Source organism: Myotis lucifugus, unplaced genomic scaffold (genome assembly GCF_000147115.1).
Source record: "Myotis lucifugus unplaced genomic scaffold, Myoluc2.0 scaffold_80, whole genome shotgun sequence".
Classification (NCBI taxonomy): domain Eukaryota; kingdom Metazoa; phylum Chordata; class Mammalia; order Chiroptera; family Vespertilionidae; genus Myotis; species Myotis lucifugus.
In genome coordinates, this window is record NW_005871128.1 from 2,024,803 (window position 1) to 2,048,984 (window position 24,182).

Sequence of the window (24,182 nt, forward strand, 5' to 3'; positions counted from 1 at the left end):
TGTTCTTTATGAAAAAACAAAACAAAACAAAAAAACACACTCTTAAAAACTATCTGTATTTGGGATGTTTAACTAGGAGACTCATCAAGGAGTTTTTAATTTGATTTATTATCTGCCAATTAAATTTCCGTACAATCCATTTTATGTCTCTCTGCTTAAAAACTAATATATATCTTATTTCCCCACCAATCTTTGACTCCTGGATCAACATTTTTAATACTTTGCCTTTCATGATTAACTTCATTTTTCTTTAATGTCTTGTAACAGTCTTAACCTGCCATAAGATTTTTATGTTTCTTGAGTGAATTTTCTCTTTCCCTCACTGAAGAGCATGTGTTCCATCTGAAACCACCCGGTACAATGTTGTACATTCTATTACTGCTCAGCAAATATTAGCACCTGACTATGCATCTCAATAAGATTCTGCAACAATTCTAAGGCTCTCTAGTGGAGGCTTCCCATTTTGTATGATTAACACTGAATTTGTAAAATATATTTTCAGAAATTCTTTGTTTTACCTAATACATCAATTAAGCGCCTTCTTTTTTATGTAGACAGCAGGAGAAAATTTTATCACATGAAAAAATTATTCATAGTTTTTAAAACCAAGAAATCAGCACAGGACTCCTGGGCCCTGATTTATTTTTAATATTAGTTTATCAAATTACTCTTTACACTTTATTAGCAAGAACAAGATTTTCATTGAAAAAGCCTAGTCCCTATGTTTTAACAAAATTAAAAGAAATTTACATTCTAATATCCTGTGTTGATATTTTTCATCAGATTAAATTAATGGTGAACCATTAGAGTAGCACATGACTTCTGGAATATATTTATAAATACTAGTCTCTTTAGTTAACAACACACCTTGGTTTTTTACACAACCGACAAAGCATTTATCCATGCCAAAAGCATTTCAAAGCCACAATATTTTAAAGAACTGAAATTAAAACAGTATAAACAGATAACTATGACTTAATTAGGCATGTCTATTTCAAACAATGGAACACTCCTGTTCAGTATTCAAAATTACAAAAAAAAGTATATTACAAATCATTTCAGTACCTAGAACTACTGGCAATCAATTAACTAATTAGGTGCTTACCTCATTACCAAAAATAAAAATGAACATTAATATAAACAAAAAATATTTTAAGTGCTCTTTCTCAGATATTCCCCCTCGGTTTATTTTTTAAATATATATTTTTATTGATTTTTTACAGAGAGGAAGGGAGAGGGATAGAGTTAGAAACATCGATCAGCTGCCTCCTGCACGCCCCCTACTGGGGTTGTGCCTGCAACCAAGGTACATGCCCTTGACCGGAATCGAACCTGGGACTCTTCAGTCCACAGGCTGACGCTCCAGCCACTGAGCCAAACTGGTCAGGGCTCCCCCTCGGTTTTAACATCCCTTAAACACATCCAGAATATAAATCATTTTCTGATGTTAATTATCAGAGGCATCATACATTTGCATAGTGTTCAAAGTGGTAACCATACTCAAGCACTTTGAATATATTTATTAAAACATAAAACACAATAAAGAGATCTTTATTTTTTTTTAAATATATTTTATTGATTTTTTACAGAGAGGAAGGGAGAGGGATAGAGAGTTAGAAACATCGATGAGAGAGGAACATCGATCAGCTGCCTCCTGCACACCCCCCACTGGGGATGTGCCCGCAACCAAGGTACATGCCCCTGAGTGGAATCGAACCTGGGACCCTTCGGTCCACAGGCCAATGCTCTATCCACTGAGCCAAACCAGTCAGGGCAAGAAAGAGATCTTTAGAATGAAATGATCTAGTTACCAAAGTGTGCACTATGGATTACATAAAAAATACGGATGTTTCCACAGTCATTGAAAGTAGAATGATTGTAAAATATTATCATATCATCTGCTCAAATGGCAGATTATATGGGTCATGAAACCAGTATTAAAATAAATGCCTTGTCTTGAGCAACACTGTTTTGTTAATTCTGTATTTTTCATGCTTTGAAAATGGAGAATGCATTTGAACTATTCAAGAATATCATATGAGTACCTCTTAGATATCAAAGGTTTTTAATACAAAAATGCCTCTGGTCCTCATATGACTAAAGAACATATTTACTCAGAGGATATATTACCCATTCAGAGACTTAATCACACATTATTTCTTATGTTCAATTGTACTTATTCCTCTTGTCATTTCAGGGTTCAATAAAGCCTCTTCAATTACAAAGAAATGGACAAAGAAGAGGAGGACTCAAGTAAGTATATTTTAATATTTATCAGTGATCTTACAGTGACCAGGTTATAAAAGATTTCTTCAAAACAACACCAACAAAAATGATCAATACGATAGGCACAGATTTTCTAAACTTAAAATCCTCAACGTCACTTTATAAAGTTGGTTGATGGTGGTCTGGTTTTACTGTGCCAATGAAATCATTTATAATTGGAAAGAATCAAACAGATCTATGATTATACCTGGTGGCGCTTTATTAATAAATTTATACAGATAATCAGCCAACATTTGCTTTTTAAGGTTAAAGAAAAGATACTATATTTTCAGTAATTACAATGCCATATGCATATTTTGGGATGCCAAAAAAATAAAGATGCTAGTTATAAATTTAGTCACTCCTGTAGATACTCAGACATTTACATTTTTTAATTTAGATAAAATATATGTCACCATTCATTCAAAGAGTTATTCTCAATCAAGTTTTAAAACCTAAACCTGGAATTAGGAGGAAATTATCACAATAATAAAGACTACTGAATTTCTTAAACTGTTCAATGTGGGTCGCCTTCACCCTAAAAGTGCCATTTGAAATTCTTAGCAGATACCAGGCTAAGGTGGTTCCACTCAACACATACCAAGGATGTGCCACTCCTGGTGCCTGCAAGAGGAGTGGGGGGAAAAGTGTTACAAATCAGCACAAAAAACTAAAAAAGCTTGCCCTACAATTGCAAATCAAATAAGAACAAGGACAGAACTAGTGAGGGTTTCCCCCTTATCTTTCTTCTCAATCTAAATAAGAAACACAGCCAAGTGGGCAATTAAAGACACCTCCACTTTTCTAGTATAATAAAGTGGATTATTCCACATAGGAAACCACCATAGCAGTTCAACATGAACTTTTCCCAGGAATTGCACGCTCGTCTTTGGTATTTATGCATAACAATGACACGTCAAGTAATCACACCACAGAAGAGGTGATTAAACAAAAGACCTACTTCTCTCTTAAGTAAATGATGACTTGGAAAGGATCAGCAGTTAACATTACACCATTAACACAAGCATAACATGTGGTTTAGCAAGAATTTAAAAGGCATGAGGAAAGGAAACAACAAAGGCCTCGAGAGCCAATATCCGCAAATACAGCACAATGACCTCCAATGTGGTTTATTCCTGGAAAAATGATAAAGCAAACATTCCCTCTCCCTCCTCACCCTCAAAAAAAAAAAAAAAAGACTTAAGACATCCCTAACTGAGAATATGTGCTCACCTCCATAGATCTATAAAATGCAGCATCTTCTCTCTTCTTCAGTCATGGAGCTCTAGGGATCTTGGTTCAAACAGTGGAACCCTAGTCCTGCCTACACATCATCATGAGCCATAGGCTCCCTGTGCTCTAACAAGCAAAAGACTCAGAGTGCCTGAGGAAAAAGTTCCTCTAAATAGATGTTATCAGGACTGAGGGTCAGGACAAGAATAGCCATGACACAGAGGCAATGGAACCACTGCTACTGCAGGTAACATGGTCAGCAACAATTGGCCAATGCAGGCAGAACACTGGCCAACATGATAATTGGCCTTAAAAGCTGATTTGACCAAAAAATAGTATTTCCAGTTATCATTTCTAACTGCTGCTAAATTCAGTGTGCTGCTGCCCTGGACTGCCCTGTCCCCCCACCCACCCTAGGTAAAATCAGAGTAAATATTTGAGAAGTTAGGAAAACCTAGATCCAACAATTGAGGATTCTTTAAAATAATCTGACTATTCTTCATCCCCTGGCATGAAAATGAAAATGTAACCTGACAAACTAAACATCTTTTAAAGAGAAAGACAGTGTAAAACACTCAAAATCCAGGTCTTCATTTTTTCAGAATCTATTTCAAAAGCATGTTCATGGGGGGAATAAAAGCCAGACAAGCAAAAATAGAACATAACAAACATCAGAAACCCAACCTGGGGGAAGACATGGGCAAAGTAACTCAAGTGTGATTATACCATGTTTTCCATGCAGATTCTTTCTTATGCATACATATTCATATTGTATTATATTTTAAAACAGTGGTTTATATCCATTATACATTATGCACCAAACATTTCAATCTTTCCAACTTTGTAATATGAAGACGTGGGCTCATAGTCACAAAACAGAATGCAAAAATGTAGAAAAAATGAAAAGTGGATAAAAATAAGTTTTTAGAAACAAATGAGAGTTTAACAAAATTGATGATACAGAAAATATTGGTGACAGAGGAGGCCTGCTTTTAACCAAATTGTTGCTAGACCTATTTATCTATTTTCTTTAAGTACAAATGTTTTTGATTAATACATGAACTATCAAGAGTTTGAGATATGGAGCAGTGTGTATTCACATGCCTTTTTACATAGGTTCATTACATAAATGATTGTTAAGGATTAGAGATGAAAAGCCCAATGTACTGGTTTCCTTTGGCTGCTATAAAAAAAATACCACAAACTTAGCTTAAAACAACAGGATTTTATTCTTGCATAGTTCTGGAGGCCAGAAGTTTGAAGTCAAGGTCTAGACAGGGTTGTACTACCTCAGAGGCTCGAGGGGAGAATCCATTCCTCACCACTTCATCTTCTGGTAATTGCCAGCATTCCTTGACTTGTGGCCTCATCATCCCAATCTCAGCTACTACGTTCTCTTTGCCTCCTGAGAAACTTGTTTGCTCTTAATGGTTTTCAACTGATTAGATCAGGCCCACCCAGGTAATCCAGGATAATTTTCCCTTCACAGAACTTTAATCATATCTGTAAAGAGCCTTTATTCAAAGAAGACAACATTCATAGATTTCAAATTATAATAGGGTCCGATATCTTTCTGGGGAAGCAAAGCATTTTTCAATCTACTACACCTTGTATTCACAGTAATTCTTTTAAATTTTCCTTGAATCTGACTCACTATTTCTTACTGGAATGGTGGTAGTCCCATTTTTACATGTCTATTTTAATCATCCAAAGCTTAGTTCTCCTGTTTAAATGCCCTCATTGTTATCTAGATCTCTTTCATTTAAAAACATACTAGGATCACCTCCCCTGGCCAAAATTGACTGTGCTTGCTCTATTTCCAGTTTGTTGCTTGGTCTTCTTGTGCCTCCATCTATGTGATAAGATTCTGAGAGTCATCCTATTTCATCTTACCCACATGCAATTGATCCTTGAATCCTATTGGTACCATTTAGTTCATTTCAATAATCCCAAGCTCCCCATCCCAACTCTGAATGTTCTTGCCTTAGTTGACACTGGAGGTGACAGAGCTCAGCTCCTAGGCTCTGTCCTCGATCTCAGCTCACCTTCTATGCTTTCTCCATTCTGTTGTCAGTGTGATCTTTCTAAAACTTCCTAAATCTGATCAACTTACTCCTCTACCTAAAACCTTTGCATGGCCCCCACCACTGTCTCAGATTTAAATCCAAATAGCACATGCATATAAGGCCCTTCTTGATTTGTAGTCTACCTAACCCCTACAACCTCGTCTTGTATTTTTATCCCATCCCCTCCATGTATCCTTAGCAGCTTTTCCCAAAGTATCATGATATCTTTTACTTCTATGTTTTGGAACATGCTACGGACACCTGCCTTGCCAGCCCAAAGAACCAGTCAACTCCCATTTATATTTGAGAATTCTGCCCAAAGAGCATCTTGTTTAAGAATGAATCTCTAGCCCAGCAGTGTGGCTCAGTGGTTGAGTGTAGACCTATAAACCAGGAGGTCACAGTTTGATTCCCTGTCAGGGCACATGCTAGGGTTGCAGCTCGATCCCCAATAGAGTCCATGCAGAAGGCAGCCTATCAATGATTCTCTCTCATCATTGATGTTTCAATCTCTCCCTCTCCCTTTTTCTCTGAAATCAATAAAATATATATATTTCTAAAAATGTATCCCTATACCCTTTAAATAAATGAATTGTATAGTATAGGAACTATATCTCCATAATGCTGTTATTTAGAAAATAATGCATTTCTTTGAGTAGCATTCTCAAATTCATTTAGTGTTATACATGTCTTCTACAAATTTGCAAGACCCCCTGTTCTCACCTCCATAACATTTATACTAAATTGTGATCTAGTGGCTCATCTGACTGCTTAAGGGCAGGGCTGTCACATTAATATTCCCATTCTCCTCACCAGTGTGATGTCTGGCACAAAGCAGACACTCAGCAAATGTTTACTGGATGAATGACTGAAATGCTATAATCCTTTGATGGTTGAAACCAATTATAATAAATCCAGCAGAAGTTAAGTGGGTATAATTTGCTACTTAGAAAGCAAGTTACTTTTAGGACTAAATTACTATTAGGACCGACAATACTAGCCTTTAAAATGCAAAGCATAGGCATGTGAATGTAATTGTACTTTAAAATGGTATAATCATTTTCCAGTAAAATACAGCCTTTGTCCTCAAGTTGAATTCAAGGAGTTAGTTCATATTTACCAACCTGCTTACATGAATGAATCATCACTGCTATAAGCTGTGTTTAATCAGCTTTAAAGCATTTTTTTCTAAGAGCTCCTGTCCTTTCAACTTAAGCTCCATTAATTTTCTTGGCTGCCACATTACAGAACAAATAATATAGTGAACATGTCCTTTTTAGTGGGGTTAAATCTTTCATTATAAATACTTAAGACCAGCACCCACATGCAACAGAAGAGTCTTCATTTCTTGGTGTCACCAAAATATATAAACTTTCATTTTTCCTTATATTCAAAGCTTCTCCACAAAGGGTAAGGATCAATCTTCACAGGATGAAATTTCTAACCATATTTTCATTCATTGTCAAAATAACAGAATAGTTTGTAATGTTAATTGTTCGTAACTGGAAGAGAATAAAGACCAGGAGAATTGTATCCAAGTAATATGAGCAAATTTTAGAGGCCAATCTATTCATTGTTTTCCTAACAGAGTAGGTCTCCTGGCATAGGAGGCCTGACTGCCACCCCACCATTTACCAGGAAAGAGAGAGAATTGGAAGAAAAGGGATAAGGGATCCTTTCTTGCCTCTCCTGATCTGGTGGGAAAGGAATGAAGAGTCTCACATGGTCACTCCCAGTTTTCTATTTAGTTGGTTAAGGAGGAGAGATTACTTCTAAATAACCCCCACCACCCCACTGCCATCACTCCCTGCCCCAACTCCTTGCTTGTCATTTTTTTTTAGAACTTTCTAATTTAGATTTTGTTTTGTTATCCTTTTACTGTCTATCTTCACTATGAGGTTGTGAGTTTCTGTGGGGCAGTCCTGTTTTTCTCTCCTCACTAAACCCAATGCCTTACACATTCCAGGAATGCACTAAATGTTGGGTTGAAATCTGAAGGCTCATGCTGCCTGTATATATGCTAGTACAGAAGCTCCAAGTGGGGCAAGTCTTGAACAAAGCAGGACCAGGCAGGGCAGGAGAAAACACAAAGTGGTGTCTGCTCCTGGCTGACAGTAAGGAACAGCAGCGCCAGGAGAGGAAAACATCCCCTCAAGGGCTCATGTTGTACTCGTTTTCTTCTCAGTTTGTTAACAGGAACACAGCTGTGCTAATTTCAAAGTAAATATATTCTGTTCGCATGGCATTTTGGTTTACATAGACTTGCTGACCTGCGCTATCACGCTGCATCTTTGGAAAATGCTGACCTGCGCTATCACGCTGCATCTTGGGAAAATGAATCATTAATGCTTATAAATAACTGACACAAACATTTAGAACACTATTCATAATGATAACCTGTCTCTGATGTCCATTGTCTCTTCTCTCTTCCCTTGCACCTTCTCACTCACCTGTCTTCCCTTCCCAACCCCCTTCTAATCTTCACTCACACAAGCATGAGCACACACACACACACACACACACACACACCCCTTATATTTTTTTGAAAACAAAAATATAAATATAGCTAGTCTCATATCCAGTTACCAGTCCTAGAGTTATACTTTAATAATAATGATGGGTCAGACATACTGAACTCACACTATCCCTACTGAATCCTCTCCATTTCATTAAAAGCCTAGTTGACTCATGCTCTCATCCCCCAGTTGTCTGTGTCCGTTGTTTTGGCTTATATGTATGCATACAAGTCCTTTGGTTGATCTCTTCAGAGGGGGGAGGTGGGGGTTAATGGGGGGATGAGGACACATTTGTAATACCTTAACCAATAAAGAAATTAAAGATAAAAAAAGCCGAGTTGAGGCCTTATTTGCCTATGACCAGTCTGTTAAAATAGCCAGGTAATTACTATCCTGATTCCTTTTGTTCATTCTGCATATACCAGTACGTCATAACTGCCTCTAAAGCACTACTTTTTATCATGTTATTCTTGTTTTCTTAGACCATTTTCAAGGCAAGTGAATAAAGTTTGCTTTCTAGGATCTCCATACTATGAGCCTAATCACCTTACTAATTTTACTTCCCACCAACCAACAAGGACCCTTCACAGGACCTCTTTAAGATCATTTCATTATTTCATGGGGACACCCTTAACCAACCTACCTGTGTGTCTTTTCTCATATTAGTTCTTCCTCTTATCTTCCTTTCTTTCCCAGTCACCCTTTTGTGACTAAATCTAGCCCTAAATCCTTGGTAAAATGTTTCAATCACTTCATGAATCAAGATTCCCTTCCTATAATCAGCAGCATCTTGAATAAACCCATGCATTTGTGCAATGGTTTCACAAATGTTTTCACATTTCCTATGTAAGCCTCACAAGAAATCTATAAATCAGGCAATATGAGAAAGTACACTTTTTGAAGAGGAGAAAGGTTTGCAATGATGTGAAGTGATTTATCCAAACTCACAAAGCTGGAAGGTGGCAGAGACTATCTTCAAGCCCTGGCCTCCATATGCCATGTGAAATCCATATTTGGAATTTAATCTGCCTCAGGTTGGTAATTATTTGCATCCCATTTTTCGCTATTCTCCAAAGTAGATTATAAGCTCCTGCTATGTAGAGAAACTTGCCCCCGTGCATCAAAATACACAATATGAGAATTCAAGGACTATTGGATTGAATGATTCTAAGAGTAGCTCAATCCCTCGCCCCATTGAAGAAGCTTCAGTGATCTTTCTTTTCCTCTGATGTCCAATATTAGATTCTGAACCCTTCACTGAACACTGTGATAAACTCCAATAGATAGCCTATTATTTCATTTCTTGAATCAACTCCTCCCAAAACCAAGTGCAAATTCCCTAAAGATTGGTAACTTTGACAAATAAAAGGAAATCAGCTGGTATTTAAATGTTGGCCAAGTTGGCCTGGAGCTGAAGGAATAAAAAGTGGAAAAGAACTGTATTTCCAAACCTCATCTGAAGTTGAGTCATATGGCACACTTGCTACACATACATGTATCTAGGATTCAGGCTCAATACTTTTTCAATCTTATGCTTCTTAACCTTGATTCTTATTGAACATACAATCCCAGAGAGCATACTACAAGCCAATGAGCAAGTGGCAAAGTCACAATGGCTAACGGCTCACCAACAGATCATGCTGTTGTGCTAAACACACTCGGTGTGGGCATGACTGCTTGTGATTCATACTGCACAGAAGTTTCCTGCTGGCAAAATTCTCCCTCCTGTGTGAAAGAGGATTAAATATTTCCCTGCTTAAAAGTGTTCCACAAAGAGCTTTGACAACTTCCAAATCTGGAAGTCACTAAAGAAGGATAGGGCACCTGGGAAGAGAATTGAAATAGTCGATAGACTTCATGGCAGAGAAAGAGCTTCATCCCTTAGAACTGAGTTGAGAAGGTACTCACAGGCTCTCCCCGTGGTCCATCCTGCCCCGGAGCACCTGGAGGGCCCGCTTCTCCCTGTTAGCAGTAAGAGGAAATATAAAATTCCATTTTCATCATGCTTACAAAATACCTGTATGTATTATATTACATAGTAAAGCATAGTAGACACAAACGGAAAAATAAAAATTACTCCTAGATGATTGATATTAACTTTTCCTGGAATCAAATAACTCATTATGCGATTCATAAAGTGACTATATAAATAGTAAATCTATATAAGACAGTGGGTGGTTAAGTTATAAAATAATTATGTACTGTGTACTCATGAGACTAGGGCAGTATTCTTATCTTCCAAGTAAATTTGACCAAAGTTTACATCAATCCTTTTAATATTTATTTTTATTTTCACTTTAAAATTGATCCTATTGGATCTATTTTGATCTTGCCTTTCAAGAGTTGCATTCTTTATAACCTGCAGCAGTGATTCTCAAACTTTAGCGTCATCAGAACCACCTGGAGGGCTTGTTAGTCTGCAGATCCCAGAGTTTCTGATTCTATAGGTCTGGAGTGGATCCCAATAACTTCCATTTCTAATAGGTTTCCAGGAGGTGTTGTTATGCAGGTCTTGGGATCACACTTTGAGAACCACTGCTCTAGCCTAGATCTCAAGATAGAGACTTCCACACACTTTCTGCTCTTACAAGTCACTCTGTGATCTGCAATGACATTACACAGCTTTACACTTGGCACTGAATTTACAATGGCCAGGTTGTTGAACAGGTGTCTTGTTTATGTAGGTGCTATTCTCCTGACTTAACATTCTTTAAAAGTAGAAAACACATGAGATTTCCTTAATCACCCACAATATTTAGAATAGTGCTGAACAGAATGTAAGGCTATATATGAGACTGTATGTCCCCTTCTTTACAAACACTGAGGCAATCTCAAGGAAGAGGGAATGGCCTATTTATTCTTAAATGCTCAATTTCAAACAGATAAATAAAATGGGAAAAAAAACTTTTGTGGGGAGGGCTATAGCATTTGTAGTTGGAAGAGTATGAAGGTTAGTTATGATAACATGAGAGTCAATAATCTTTACCTAGGAGTGTTCTCTTCATTCTCTTAATGATGTTTCATTGGGAGATGAAATGATGATTTCTGACTGGCCATTTTCCTTAACATAATCAAATGCAGTACACAACTAACCTGTGAAACTCAGTATTGTAACCAGAGCCCGATTACTTTCATGACCTGGAGAACTGGATACATGCACACCCCTTTGTGTGGCTGGTGGAAAATGGCATAGAGCATGCCTTTACCTCTAATTTATCATTTCACTATCTTATTAACTTCATTCTTGATAAAAATAAATAAATAATTGAGAAAGTGTCACATTAAACATTATTCCTCAACCCAATTTCTACAGCTAATGTCAAAGATGATTTATTCCACAACAAACCAGCTATTTTTAAGAAGGCGCTTTAACCAAAAGCAGACATATGAAACATGCATTGCATGGGTATTGCCTTTCATGCCATGGTCTTTGGTCCTTACCCACACAAAAATAAAAGGATGGGGAGTAATTTAGTTTGTGAGCATGGCAAGCCTCAAAATCAGGTGAAAGATGTGTAACCATTATGATACAATTTAATTTTGAGGAATATCCTTACTTTGCTATTAAACACTTTATTTTGACTTTGATCTTACTACGTGGTTTATTCTTCATATGTAAACAAATCTCTAGCGTGCCAGAGGTTATTCTGAAGCTATAAGGCTGGGAAGCATCTCCTGGCTGACCATATAAACAGACATGAAGCTCAGACAGCAAAAGGCATGGACAGGATCACACAAACTAGCCCTGGAATTTTAGTTCTGCCATGTAACTGACTTCACTTTCCAGTCAATTATTTAAGCTCTCTTAATCTGATCTTAATTTCGAAATGACATTAACATTCCCAATTTCATAGATCTTTTTTTTACTTAAAAAATTAGAGTCTTGCCCTGCCAGTGTTGCCCAATTGGTTGGACATTGTCCTGGGCACCAAGATATCACTGGCTCGATTCCCAGTCAGGGCACATGCCTGGTTGCAGGCTTGATCCCCAGTGCGGGGCGTGCAGGAGGTAGCTCTCTCATAGATGTTTCTCTCTCTCTTTCCCCCTCTCTCTAAAAATCAATAAAAACATATTTTAAAAGAATAAAAATTTTTGTGAAAGTGCCTTGCATAGATCTAAGCACAGAAGGGAAGGTCCATAAAAGCTACTCCACTGCCACCAAAAAGGTTGGGGTTTTCACAGTCTGTTACTTTTATGATTCGTTTTAGGATTAAAATGTTTTATATTTGTACTCCTGTGGCTTGGCAATATAATTTAGGCAATGTAAGTATTTTTAAAATAAGGTCGATATTTTAATCTAGCTAAAATGCATAAAAAACAGTAAAATCAATAATTTAATCATTTCCTATATTTGGAAAATATTATTTGGCTATGTTTTTCAACAATTTGGTGAAAGAAATTTTCATTAGTTATTAAATTATGGCTATATAATGATGTACAAATTACCTCATCTCTCCATTCTTTAGATTCCTCAACTGTAAAAGGGTAAAATTTTTTCACTTACAATTCATAATGATTTATGATATTAATGAGAAAATGTGTATAAAGTGCTGGGGAAAAAGCCAGGCATATAGTAAGTATCCAATAAATTATGTCCTTTATTATAATTTGTCCTTTTCTGTGTTTGCTTCTTTTCAAATCCAGTTTAAATGCCATGTTTCAGTATTTCAATTGCTCCCTAATTAAGTTCTTACCCCTTTACCTCACTGTTCATATACTTCACTTGCTTATGCAAACCCCAGGCCTGACCGAAATCAAACCGAAAGCCTCTTCAGACCCACGATTGGGCTTCCAAGTATAGACATGGGAGGGAAGAAATAGTACAATAGTCACACAGATTGTAACTTCCAACTTCAACCAGACTTCAATGCAGCTTCTATATTTATTTCCTTGATCTCCTCTCTGCCATAGTTTCCACACAAATATATAAAAGTTATCCAATCAACAAGAATTGCCTTTCTGTCCCATCTCTCAACAGGTGACAACTTCCACTTATTTTTTTTTTTAAAGAAAACAAGTCAAACATCTTGCCACCAAACCAATACACTTACCTGCATTTGCATTTTTTAAAAATATATTTTATTAATTTTTTACAGAGAGGAAGGGAGAGGGATAGATAGTTAGAAACATCGATGAGAGAGAAGCATCCTGCCTCCTGCACCACCCCCCCCCCCTGGGGATGTGCCCGCAACCAAGGTACACGCCCCTGACCAGAATCGAACCTGGGACCCCCCAGTCCCTAGGCCAACGCTCTATCCAGTGAGCCAAACCAGCTAGGGCTGCATTTGCATTTTTTACAGTGAAATCGTTGTCCCTCATACAATCTAAGATAATCTTCCAACTCTATTCAATATCCCATTCATTTCCCATTCCAAATGAGATGGAGCTCTAACCTAGATCTAACTACTTGCTGGCCTTCTACTCTTGGATGTGCCACAAGACTCTTAAATGAACACATTATACTTCTCACCTCTCCACCCCCTCAACAGAAGATGTAGCAAACACTTTCCAGTAAACAATTCCATTGTTTAAAGTAGTTTCTAACTTCACTATACATAAAAAAGGATACACTCTAAGAAGACTAGCAAGCCACTCAAACTTTTACATCCTGCCTACTATTGCAAGTCTAAATATACATGACATTTCAAACTGCAAAGAATTGGCAGACAATACCCAAACAAAACTACTGAAACAGAAAATATAAAATGAAAATCAAAACTTTCCAGTAAGCTTCCCTCACACAAAAATAAACACAAAGCAGAAGAAACTTGTAAAAAAGTGCTTCAGCCTAGATTAACAATATACAAGCATTTTCAGATGTTAAAAAATAATTATATAAAATAAGAAATTAATTCAAAAAGTGAATTGAAAAGACAAAATCATCTTGGATATATATGATTACTAGAAACCAAAGGGAAATAGATTTAATTTTAAATTTAAAAAGGCACTGAGGAGAGTCCCGGCTGGGTGGCTCAGTTGGTTGGAGCATCGTCCCATACACCAAAAAGGCTGTGGGTTTGATTCCAGGTTAGGCACATACCTAGGTTGAAGGTTGATCCCAGATCAGGGCAGGTACAGGAGGCAACTGATTGATGTTTCTCTCTCTTTCCCCCCACTTCCTCCCTCTCTAAAATCAATAAAAACATATCCTCAGGTAAGAATATTTTTTAAAAAGGGATTAAGGGGAAACTAAACATAGCCCATAAAAATAAAAATTTTAAAAAGATAAAAAGGATGAGAAAGTGAAAGAGACAGAAGACAGCCAAAGAAGTCTCAACACACCTATAAACCAAAACAATGTAAAAAAAAAATTCTATTTAAAACTAAAAGAGAGGACATTCCAGAATTACAAGAATACAAGAAACACTGAATCTACTTATTAAAAGTATTTTGGGATACCTGAAATTCTTAATTCTGATACATAAATTATGCTATTGGACCTTAAACATTAAGTTAAAAATTAAAAACTCTCTGGGTTTCCATACAAAAACACAAAGCCGCTTACAAAGGAAAGACAATTAGGCTGGCATCAGTAATGTACATGACAGTAGTGGAGCAACATTTCCAAGAAATTCAAGGAAAAAAGGTGAGATAATAGCTAGCTAAGTTGTCATTCAAGTAACAAGAATATAGAAGAATATGTTACAATATAAGAATTTAGAGAATACTGTATTTGCAAGCCCTATATAAGGAATACAGTCATAGAGAATTTTCATCAGACTTAAATTATGACTATTAAATATTGGTCAAGGGGCTGGTGATGAATCCTAAATATATTTAACTGCTGATCTGAAAGAAAGGTGAGCAAAGACTAGAAAAATAGTTTCTAAATATTATATGATCTGAAAAAGTAGAAGTGATATAATTAAACAAATAAGGAGAATGGAAAGGGGAGAGTAGAGTAAATTCATTAATTGTAACATAGATAACATGGTTATCATTTAAAGTTAACAAAACAAAACAAATATTAGATGCCTAAGTAAGGTAAAGGGGGACTAAGGGAATTCTGAAGTGTTTATAATCTACAAAAGGCATTAATATAAAGACCATTCGTAGTTAGTGCTGCTATATGGTATATTTGAAAGTTGTTAAAACAATAAATCCTAAAAGTTCTCATCCCAAGAAAAATATTCTTTTCTTTATCTTTTTCATATCTATATGATGGATGTTAACTAGCCTTATTGTGGTAATCATTTCATAATATATGTAAGTCAAATCATTATGCTGTATACCTTAAACTTACATAGTTTTGTATGTCAAATATCTCAAAAAAACTTAGCGGGGGGAGGAAGACAACTAGAAAAAAATACATATAAATCTTCCTAAATCCCAAAGAAAACAACAGACCAGATGGAGAAAGAAGCATAATAAATATAAGATAATGAATGTAGTAAGTATAACAAAATTCTAACATCAGTAGTATGACAAAGACCAAATCTATTAGCCTAGGAATAAAAATAGATTCAATTAATCTCCTAAAAGAAAAATATTTCAGATTGCTTTGAAAAAGCAGAGATCAACTTTATGCTGGGCATGAGAAACAACTAAAATAAAGAGATTCCAAGAGCTAATGCTAACACGATAGAAGGACAGGCAGAGGTCTAGTAAGCAAATAAAGATGATCAGAAAGGAGAAATGTAATCCTGTTATAATTCAATGCCAAATTCAAGCTAAAAATTAATAAAGGAGACAGAAAATGGAATTTTAAAGTGCTAAAGACACAATTAAAAATGAAGATGCAACAGTTATAAATATCTATGCAACAAATAACATAAAAAAACACACCTTCATGAAACAGAAGATGGCACTAAATAGGATACCATCATACCAATAGGACACCACCCTTCCCCAGACAGGTCATATGTACTCATCATACAACCCAGCTATTCTAGGTATCAACATCCCACCCCCAAATTAAAACATATCCAACTCAGATGTCTATAAGAATATTCATATCAACATTATTATTAACTATCAAATATAGAAAGCAAGTCAAATATTTATCAACTGATGAATGAAAATAATAAATGTCATATATCCAAATGACTAAATACTGCATGATTACATTCATTGAAATTATAAGAGTGGTATAAGTAGTGACAGAAAGCAGAGAAGTAGTTGCTTAGTGCCAAGGGGTAGGGTTAGTAATTAACTGCCAAGGAGAATAAGAGAATTCTTTGGGGTTACAAAAATTCTAAAACTTGAATTTGGTGGTAGTTACACAAAATGAATAAATTTTATTTATACATAAATTGCATTTATACATAAAAGCTATAAAATGACACTATTTACAATAGCATCAATAATATTATACACTTGGGAAAACTAACAAAATACATGCTACACCTTTATAAAGGAAACTATTAAAAATTTTAGAGACATTTAAATAGGACCTAGACAAATTAGAAATATTCCATGGATAAAATAAACACAAAAACATACATGGCTATTTTCCCTTTCTTAACCATGTGATCAAATTTGGTATTACCAATAATAGGACAGATATTATGTGCCACCTACTGGAATGTAATAGAAAGCATAAGTTATCACCTATATTGTATTGCCAAAATGTTTATCCTGAATGCAATCATAAAGAAACATTCAGACAATATTTTTAATATTGATACAATAAAAAAAGGGGGTCACCTTTAGATTGAAAGAGTAAAGAGTCATGTCATATGTGATAGGTAATTTTATGTGTCAACAAAATAAGCTTATGTATTAATATTATGTGACTAGGCAATAGTGCCCAGATATTTGGTCAAATACCAGTCTAGATAGTGCTCTGAAGGAGTTTTTAAAGATATGATTAATGTTTAAATCAGTAAACTTTGAGTAAAACAGATTACCCTTCATAATGTGGATGGGACTTATCCAATGGGCTGAAGGACTTCAGAGTAGGCAAATCCAGAGAGACAGAAAGTAGGTTAGAGGTTGCATAGGCCTGGAAATGGAGGAATAATAGCTTGGGTAAAAATAGGGAGTGACTGCTAATGGGTATATAAGGTTTCTTTTTGAGGTGATGAAAATGTTTCAAAATTAGACTCTAGTGGTGATTGCATAACTGAAAATATACTAAAAAACATTCAATTGTTCTGAAACCTGAAACTATTAGGAGACGGAGCTAAGAACTTAAGCCTCTAACCAACCAAACAAACCCATCAGAATGGCTTTTCAAAGATATCAACTTTTAATATCCTGAAGTTTTATTTCTAACAATAAGAATTCACTATAGAGTCAAAAGTAAATGTAGTATGATTTTTAAATTACAGTGAAATAACTTTTATCTCATTAATTTTATACCAGTGTCATAGGAGAAGTCTATTATTGGTACAGTTTTCTAATGTACATTCATAAATTACATAAGTTGTTTTATTCTTTGTGTAAATACCTTGTAACCAGGACTACCCATTAATCCATCCTTTCCATGTCTTCCTGGTTCTCCCTGAAAAATAAATACATTTATTTTAATATATTTTGCAACAATTTTTAAAGAAATATACTATCAGATAATTTTTATTCAAAGCAAAATATGCAAGAACTTTTTCTATCAAACTCACAGCACGTCCAGGAAGGCCAGGAAAACCAGCATTTCCCTTTTCACCTTTTGCACCCTGCATTAAAAAAAGAACACTTAAAAAACAATCCTTACAATACTCTCTTAAACTTCCAACTCAAACTTAAGTAGGAAAGTAAGTTAACCTCATAATGGGTTGACAGAATTCATGGAACTACTATTTGTTTTGGCTTTGCAGCTTATTGGTGGAGTATTATTTTATCAGGCCAGTGGACAAAACAGACATTGAAAATATTGATGGATGCAGAATTATTACAAGCATCAAAACACAGAAGCCACATCTTGGAAAAATTAGAAAGGCAATGAGTATTTTATTTTTATTTTTAAATATATTTTTATTGATTTCAGAGAGTAAGGGAGAGGAAGAGATAGATGAGAGAGAATCATTGATTGGCTGCCTTCTGCATGACCCACATTGGGGAATGAGCCTACAACCTGGGCATGTGCCCTGACCATGACTTCCTGGTTTATAGGTCAATTCTCAACCACTGAGCCACACCGGTAGGCAGCAATGAGTATTTTAAATATACAGAGAATATAATCTTCCTTCAATGTGGAGAAATAGGAAGGCCCATAAATCAATTGTCAATGGAGATGCAGCTACCCACTCCCAAGGAATCTCTCCCTATAATTATTTTAAAAGTTCTAAATGATCAATAAGACAATGTATTCTTATAGAATATCATGCAAAATAATCACCAGTTATTATTTCATTTTCTCATTGTTTTTAATAAGTCTCCTGAGAAATATGAATAAAACTGATTGCTATAATGGTGGGCTGGGACCAAATTCAAGTTTTCTATTTTCATTACATTGAAAGTTCAAAATGGATACTTTGTTTTGTGATCAATACTTCCCTTTTTGCCATAAAATCCAGGTGATCCTTTATCTCCTTTGGGGCCCATTTCACCCTAGAAGACAAAATACATATATTGTATTTTAGAGATATATGAATATTTTCCTCAGAGATTAAAGAAAAAGCAATACCAATCATAAACAAAAGAATTTAATATGCCAACCTCAAAATAAAATAGAAATAAAATATTTTAAACTATGCTTACAAAAGTTGTAGTCTCCAGGCTTTATAAAGAAAAACAAGGAAAAATAAGGACAGTTCATACTATAACAGGGCTTACAGTATAGGACTTATAGTTAAGAGAATTTCTATATAGTAAAGCTCATAAATTTTAAACATTTCAATATTTATGACTGGAAATTTTAAAGAATGTTGGAAAAGCCTTATGAACTATATTAATCTTAACTTAATCATTTACTTTAACATGATAAATAAATGCTTTATATATGAGCATTTATTTATAACACATTTGTGATATAAAGCTTGAAATCTGAAACAATATATGGCATTGCTGAATTTAAAAAGAATTTCTTCAACCTTTGATCCTGGCATTCCGTGAAGCCCAGGAAAACCAGGAAGTCCACGGTCACCCTGAAAATAAAACTGAAATTAATAAAAGAAAACACATTTCAGCCTAAAAAATAACAGCATATATTTTCAACATTATTCTTTCCAAAATCCATTGAAAATAAAATTGTGAACAGTTAAATGCATATCTACATTAAAGCCCTCTATTTTTGAAAGATTAATGTTCATTTATCCTGTAATCCAATCCCCACCTTCATTTCTCCCACCTGCATGCAATCTTCCTTATGTTCCCTTCTTAATTTCAAATGCAAAAAAGAAGCTGTAAAACTGTTATAGTAGGGAGCATTTGAGATCTTGTCCTCTTGCATATGTCGTCAGTTTGGCTCAAATAAACTTATAAAAATTTGCTACAGGTTTGGATGTTTCTTAAATAACAAATCTATTCACCTTTTACCATCCTATATAATAAAAGGCTAATGTGCAAATTGTCCCCTCAACCAGGAGTTTGACCCAGAGTTCAACTGGGAGTTCGACCAGGGGGCAGGGCCAGCCGGCCAACTGCCCATGGCCCCTCCCCTTGGCCAGCCCCACCCCTGTTCGGCCCCCCACCTCGATCAGGGCGGGCCAGCCAGAACCCCCCATGCACTAATTCGTGCAATGGGCCTCTATAAAATATATTTGTATCTGGGCACATAGCTGCCCAACTAAAGACTATATTTCCCAATCTCCTTTACAGTTAGCAACAGCCATGTGACTAAATTCTTGCTAATAGAATGTATATAGCACTATGATATGCAACTTCTACATCATTGATTAAAAGGAAATTATTGCTATAACTTTTCTTTCATTCTTCCCATCAGATTAGAATGCATATATGATAGTGACTAGTGCTATAGCCTTGACTATGTAGAAGAAAACATGCTAAGAGAGATTAGAACAAAAAGAGGAGAAAACATGAGCCCCTGAATGAATTCTTAGACAATGAATTACATAAAAAATATCTTTCTCATTTATGCCACTGCATTTTGAAGTTTGGGAAGGGATCTATTTTTTTTTTCAGTATAAACAGGAATATAATTTTTTAAAAATCTACATTTTATTTTATTTTTTTTAGAAAGCTAGGTGTTTATTTATTTATTTATTTATTTATTTATTTATTTTAGAGAGAAAAAGGGAAAGAGAGAGTTTACCCTTGACTAATTTTTCACCAGAGATTAAAAACAATCTGGAGTATGTCTGTGTGCGTGTATGTGTTTGTGTGTCAGAGAGAGAGAAGACCCAGTAAAAGCCCATATATTCTAGAGTTTGTCAACATAAGAAATATTTTTATGAGTTTATTTAAGCCAAGCTGACAACACACCAGGAATCAAGATCTCAAATGCTCCAGAAAATGATAGTTTTGCAGTTTCTTTTGTACATTTGGAATTAGGAGGTAAGCAAGGAACAAGTCAGTTAACAATACCATGTGTTCCAGTAAGGGTGGTCATGACACCCAGGGGTCTAAAAAAGAGACTACTCTGGCATTTCAAAGGTGTGTTAACCAGATGCACAAGAACAATGGACAGGACTTGCTTAAGGCAAAGATAAACCTTTTAACAGGGTTGGGGCTTGATTTCCACCATGATCTACACAGTTAGGCATTTGTGATCAGATCACCCTGTGAGGTTATTTTGGTCAGACTTATTATCAGACTAGAGGCTCGGTACATGAAATTCCTGCACTTGAGAGGGAGGGTTCCTCAGCCCGCCTTGTGCTCTCTCGCAGTCCAGCACTCCTTGGGGAATGCCCACCTGCTGGATTAGGGGGATCGGGCCTAAGCCAGCAGTCCGACATCCCTCTTGCAGTCCGGGACCCCTTGCTCTTTACAGCCTGCCAGCAGCGGAGGCGGGAGAGGCTCCCGCCACCATCGCTGCTCTTGCCAGCTGTGAGCCCAGCTTCTGGCTGAGCAGCACTCCCCTTGTGGGAGCGCACTGACCATCAGGGGCAGCTTCTGTGTTGAGCGTCTGACCCTTGGCGGTCAGTGTGCGTCATAGTGACCAGTTGTTCTGCCAGTCATTCAGCATGTTGGTCAATTTGCATATTAGGGCTTTATTATATAGGATTCCCTTTTTCATCCACAACCTTGTATCCCCAAAACCCAACAACTTAGCCAAGCAGAGGATAAAAGAAAAGGACAAAAGAATTTAAGGAGCCACCAAGAGACATAATAAAACTGGATGATTTTCTTTCTCTATCATGTAGACTCCTAATACAAGAACCAAAACTATCTTTTGAATATATTTTTTTTTCATTTTGTTTGAAGCAGGAGGGAATGGTAAAAGTTGTTAAAGAAAAAGCAGAACAGTAACACTTTCAACAATAAAGATTTTTTTAAGTTACTAGAGAGAGAAAAGAAATTGAAGAGAACAACTGAAGGTAACTCTTCAGAAGGCTGAAATGAGATAACTAGGCTAGATTAAGATCTAGTTGACAAAATGGAATTTAGCTGGGCATTAAATACTTGATAAAACTACAGAAGAAAGGGGCAAACCAGGACTTTCTATTAAGACTAAGCAAAGTCCCAGCTAAGACTTCCATTCTCTGCCTAGGAGTTATAAGAGACGTAACGTTCAAACTTGAATTTCCTGAAATGACAAACAAGGCTCAGATACAGCGAGGACTCCAGGAGCATATTCATCAACATTGGGACAAAAAAATATAAACTATGTACATAAAATATGTACCTTCATGTACATAAGCAAGATTTTTTAGTAAAATAAAAAGGCATGTCAGCCATATTAACATCCAGCAGTTAAGGGGACTGGGGAGAGAAAGGGGAGCAGAGAAACTTACTGAACAAAATGGTTGGGAATATTGAGATAGTATCTACAAAATATAAAACACAAGAAAGTGTGACCCAAACACATTATACTTAGCCAAGTTCTGGTCAAGGTTTAAAGGTAATTAGTAGCAAATGTGGTAAAGTTTATCCACAATGGGCATGTAATGTGAAAGACAAATAAATGTTCTTGTGTTGGCCACTGAGCCATTGGGTCATCTGTTACTGCAGTATAGCGTAGCCTAAATTAACTAAAAAAAAATTGGTATAGTAGAAAGAGGAGGCTGCCAAAACATCAATATTAAAAAATATATATGGCACTGTTTAAGGGGTTATGTAGTGAGCAGTGAAAAAGTTATTGGAGGTTGGAAAAATATTTATTCATGTAATGCTGTGGTGAATATTTTATTTAAAATTTTCTTATAATAACTTGCAAAGGCAAATGATGCATCAAATGAACTTATAGCTAGAGTAAAGAACTGAGAAAACAATGTTAGTATCATGAATTGACTGGTATTGCCTTAATTTAACAAGGTATTATAAGAGGTGAAAAGAATTGGCCAGTTTCCAAGTAGTAAGTAAAATAGACCACATCCAAAAGTACTGGGATTAGATGATGCAACTTTTTCTTCATTTCCAACAGATAAAGAAGTTCAATTAAAACTCAGCCTCTGTGAAGGATCAAATCAAGGGTATGAGTATAAGTAACATTCTTAAATTTTCTAAATCAATTAAGGTGGATCCACCAATAAGTCCTTTCAAGCTGGACATAATGGCTAGAAAAAGAAAAAAAAAGAAGCTAAGGATAGCTCTAGCTGGTTTAGCTCAGTGGATGGAGTGTTGGGCTGCGGACAGAAGGGTCCTAGGTTCGATTCCATTCATATGCCCATGTTGGAGGCTCAATCCCCAAGGTGGGGTGTGCAGGAGGCAGCCAGTCAATGATTCTCTCTCATCATTGATGTTTCTATCTCTCTCTCCCCTCTCTCTGCCTCTCTGAAATAAATATATGTATTTTTAAAAGAGAAGCTAAGGATGTAGGGAATGTCTGATAAATTCAAGTCACCTATTATTAATTTTTTTAAAAAATATATTTCTTGATTTCTTACAGAGAGGAAGGGAGAGAGATAGAGAGTTAGAAACATCGATGAGAAAGAAACATCGATCAGCTGCCTCCTGCACATCTCCTACTGGGGATATGCCCGCAACCAAGGTACATGCCCTTGACCGGAATCGAACCTGGGACCTTTCAGTCCGCAGGCCGACGCTCTTTCCACTGAGCCAAACCGGTTTGGGCTATTATTAATTATTAATAATTAATGTAGAGAGGACCATAACTAATATAGGATTGTATGTTTGTGTTGGTTCTTTTTGTTTGTTTATTTTTTAATCCTTACCTGAGGATATTTTTCCATTGATTTTTAGAGAGAGTAAAAGGGAGGGGGAGAGACAGAGAGAGAGAAACATTGATGTTAGAGAGACACGTCAATTGGTTGCCTCCCGCATGCACCCCAACAGGGTGAGAATTGAGCCTGCAACTGAGGCATATGCCCTTGACCAGAATTGAACCCAGGACCCTTCAATCCTCAAGCTGAAGCTCTATCCACTGAGCCAAACTGGCTAGGGCAAGACAGGACTGTAGATGCTGGTAATGGCTGGAATAAAAAATCAAAGGTATACAATTACAAATACATTTATGCCGTTGATAGAGTTATACTACCTAAAGAACCACAAACATGGACTAAAAGTGACTGACTGTTTGAAAGTTAAAAATTAAGTTGCATAGTCTAACCACTATTTTTAATGTTTTTATAGCCAGTTTTCACTGGCCCACAAATCTTGACAAAATATAGAAAGAAGGTAAAAACTAGAAGAAAAAAAATTATCTTTATTGATGATTATACATTTATTATGTCTAATATCCTACAAAAGTATAAATAAACATTAGTTAATTGTTGTTTAAAAATTAATAAAAGCAGTATTTTATATATAACAATAATCAATATGAAAATATATTTAAGTAAAAATCCAATTTTTAGTAGGGAAAAAAAGAGATAAAAATTCCTAGATATAAAACTTAGGTAATGTTGAGGACCAATACAAAAAAAAACTTCAATATTATTCCATTGAGATTCAAGATTAAATAAAAAGATAAATCATAATTTTGAACAGGAAAACTCAGTATTGAGATTACATCAATGCTTATAAAGTTTATTCATAAATTCAAAGGAATCCTAATTAAAATATGAATAAGAATTTCTTTAAAAATTGGAGAAAAGATACTGAGCTTTATCTGGAAAAATAAGCCTGCAAGAATAGCCAGGAA

At 35.7% G+C, this 24,182-nt stretch overlaps 1 protein-coding gene across 1 annotated transcript in view; it reads right to left on the minus strand.

Annotated features, from left to right (window-relative positions):
- Positions 1-24,182, minus strand: part of COL21A1 (collagen type XXI alpha 1 chain) — a 110,030-nt gene that overhangs the window by 31,730 nt on the left and 54,118 nt on the right. The window contains 5 exon segments of the mRNA XM_023755568.1: positions 9,989-10,042; positions 17,472-17,525; positions 17,641-17,694; positions 18,515-18,568; positions 19,051-19,104. Coding sequence (XP_023611336.1) covers positions 9,989-10,042; positions 17,472-17,525; positions 17,641-17,694; positions 18,515-18,568; positions 19,051-19,104 — 270 coding nt within the window.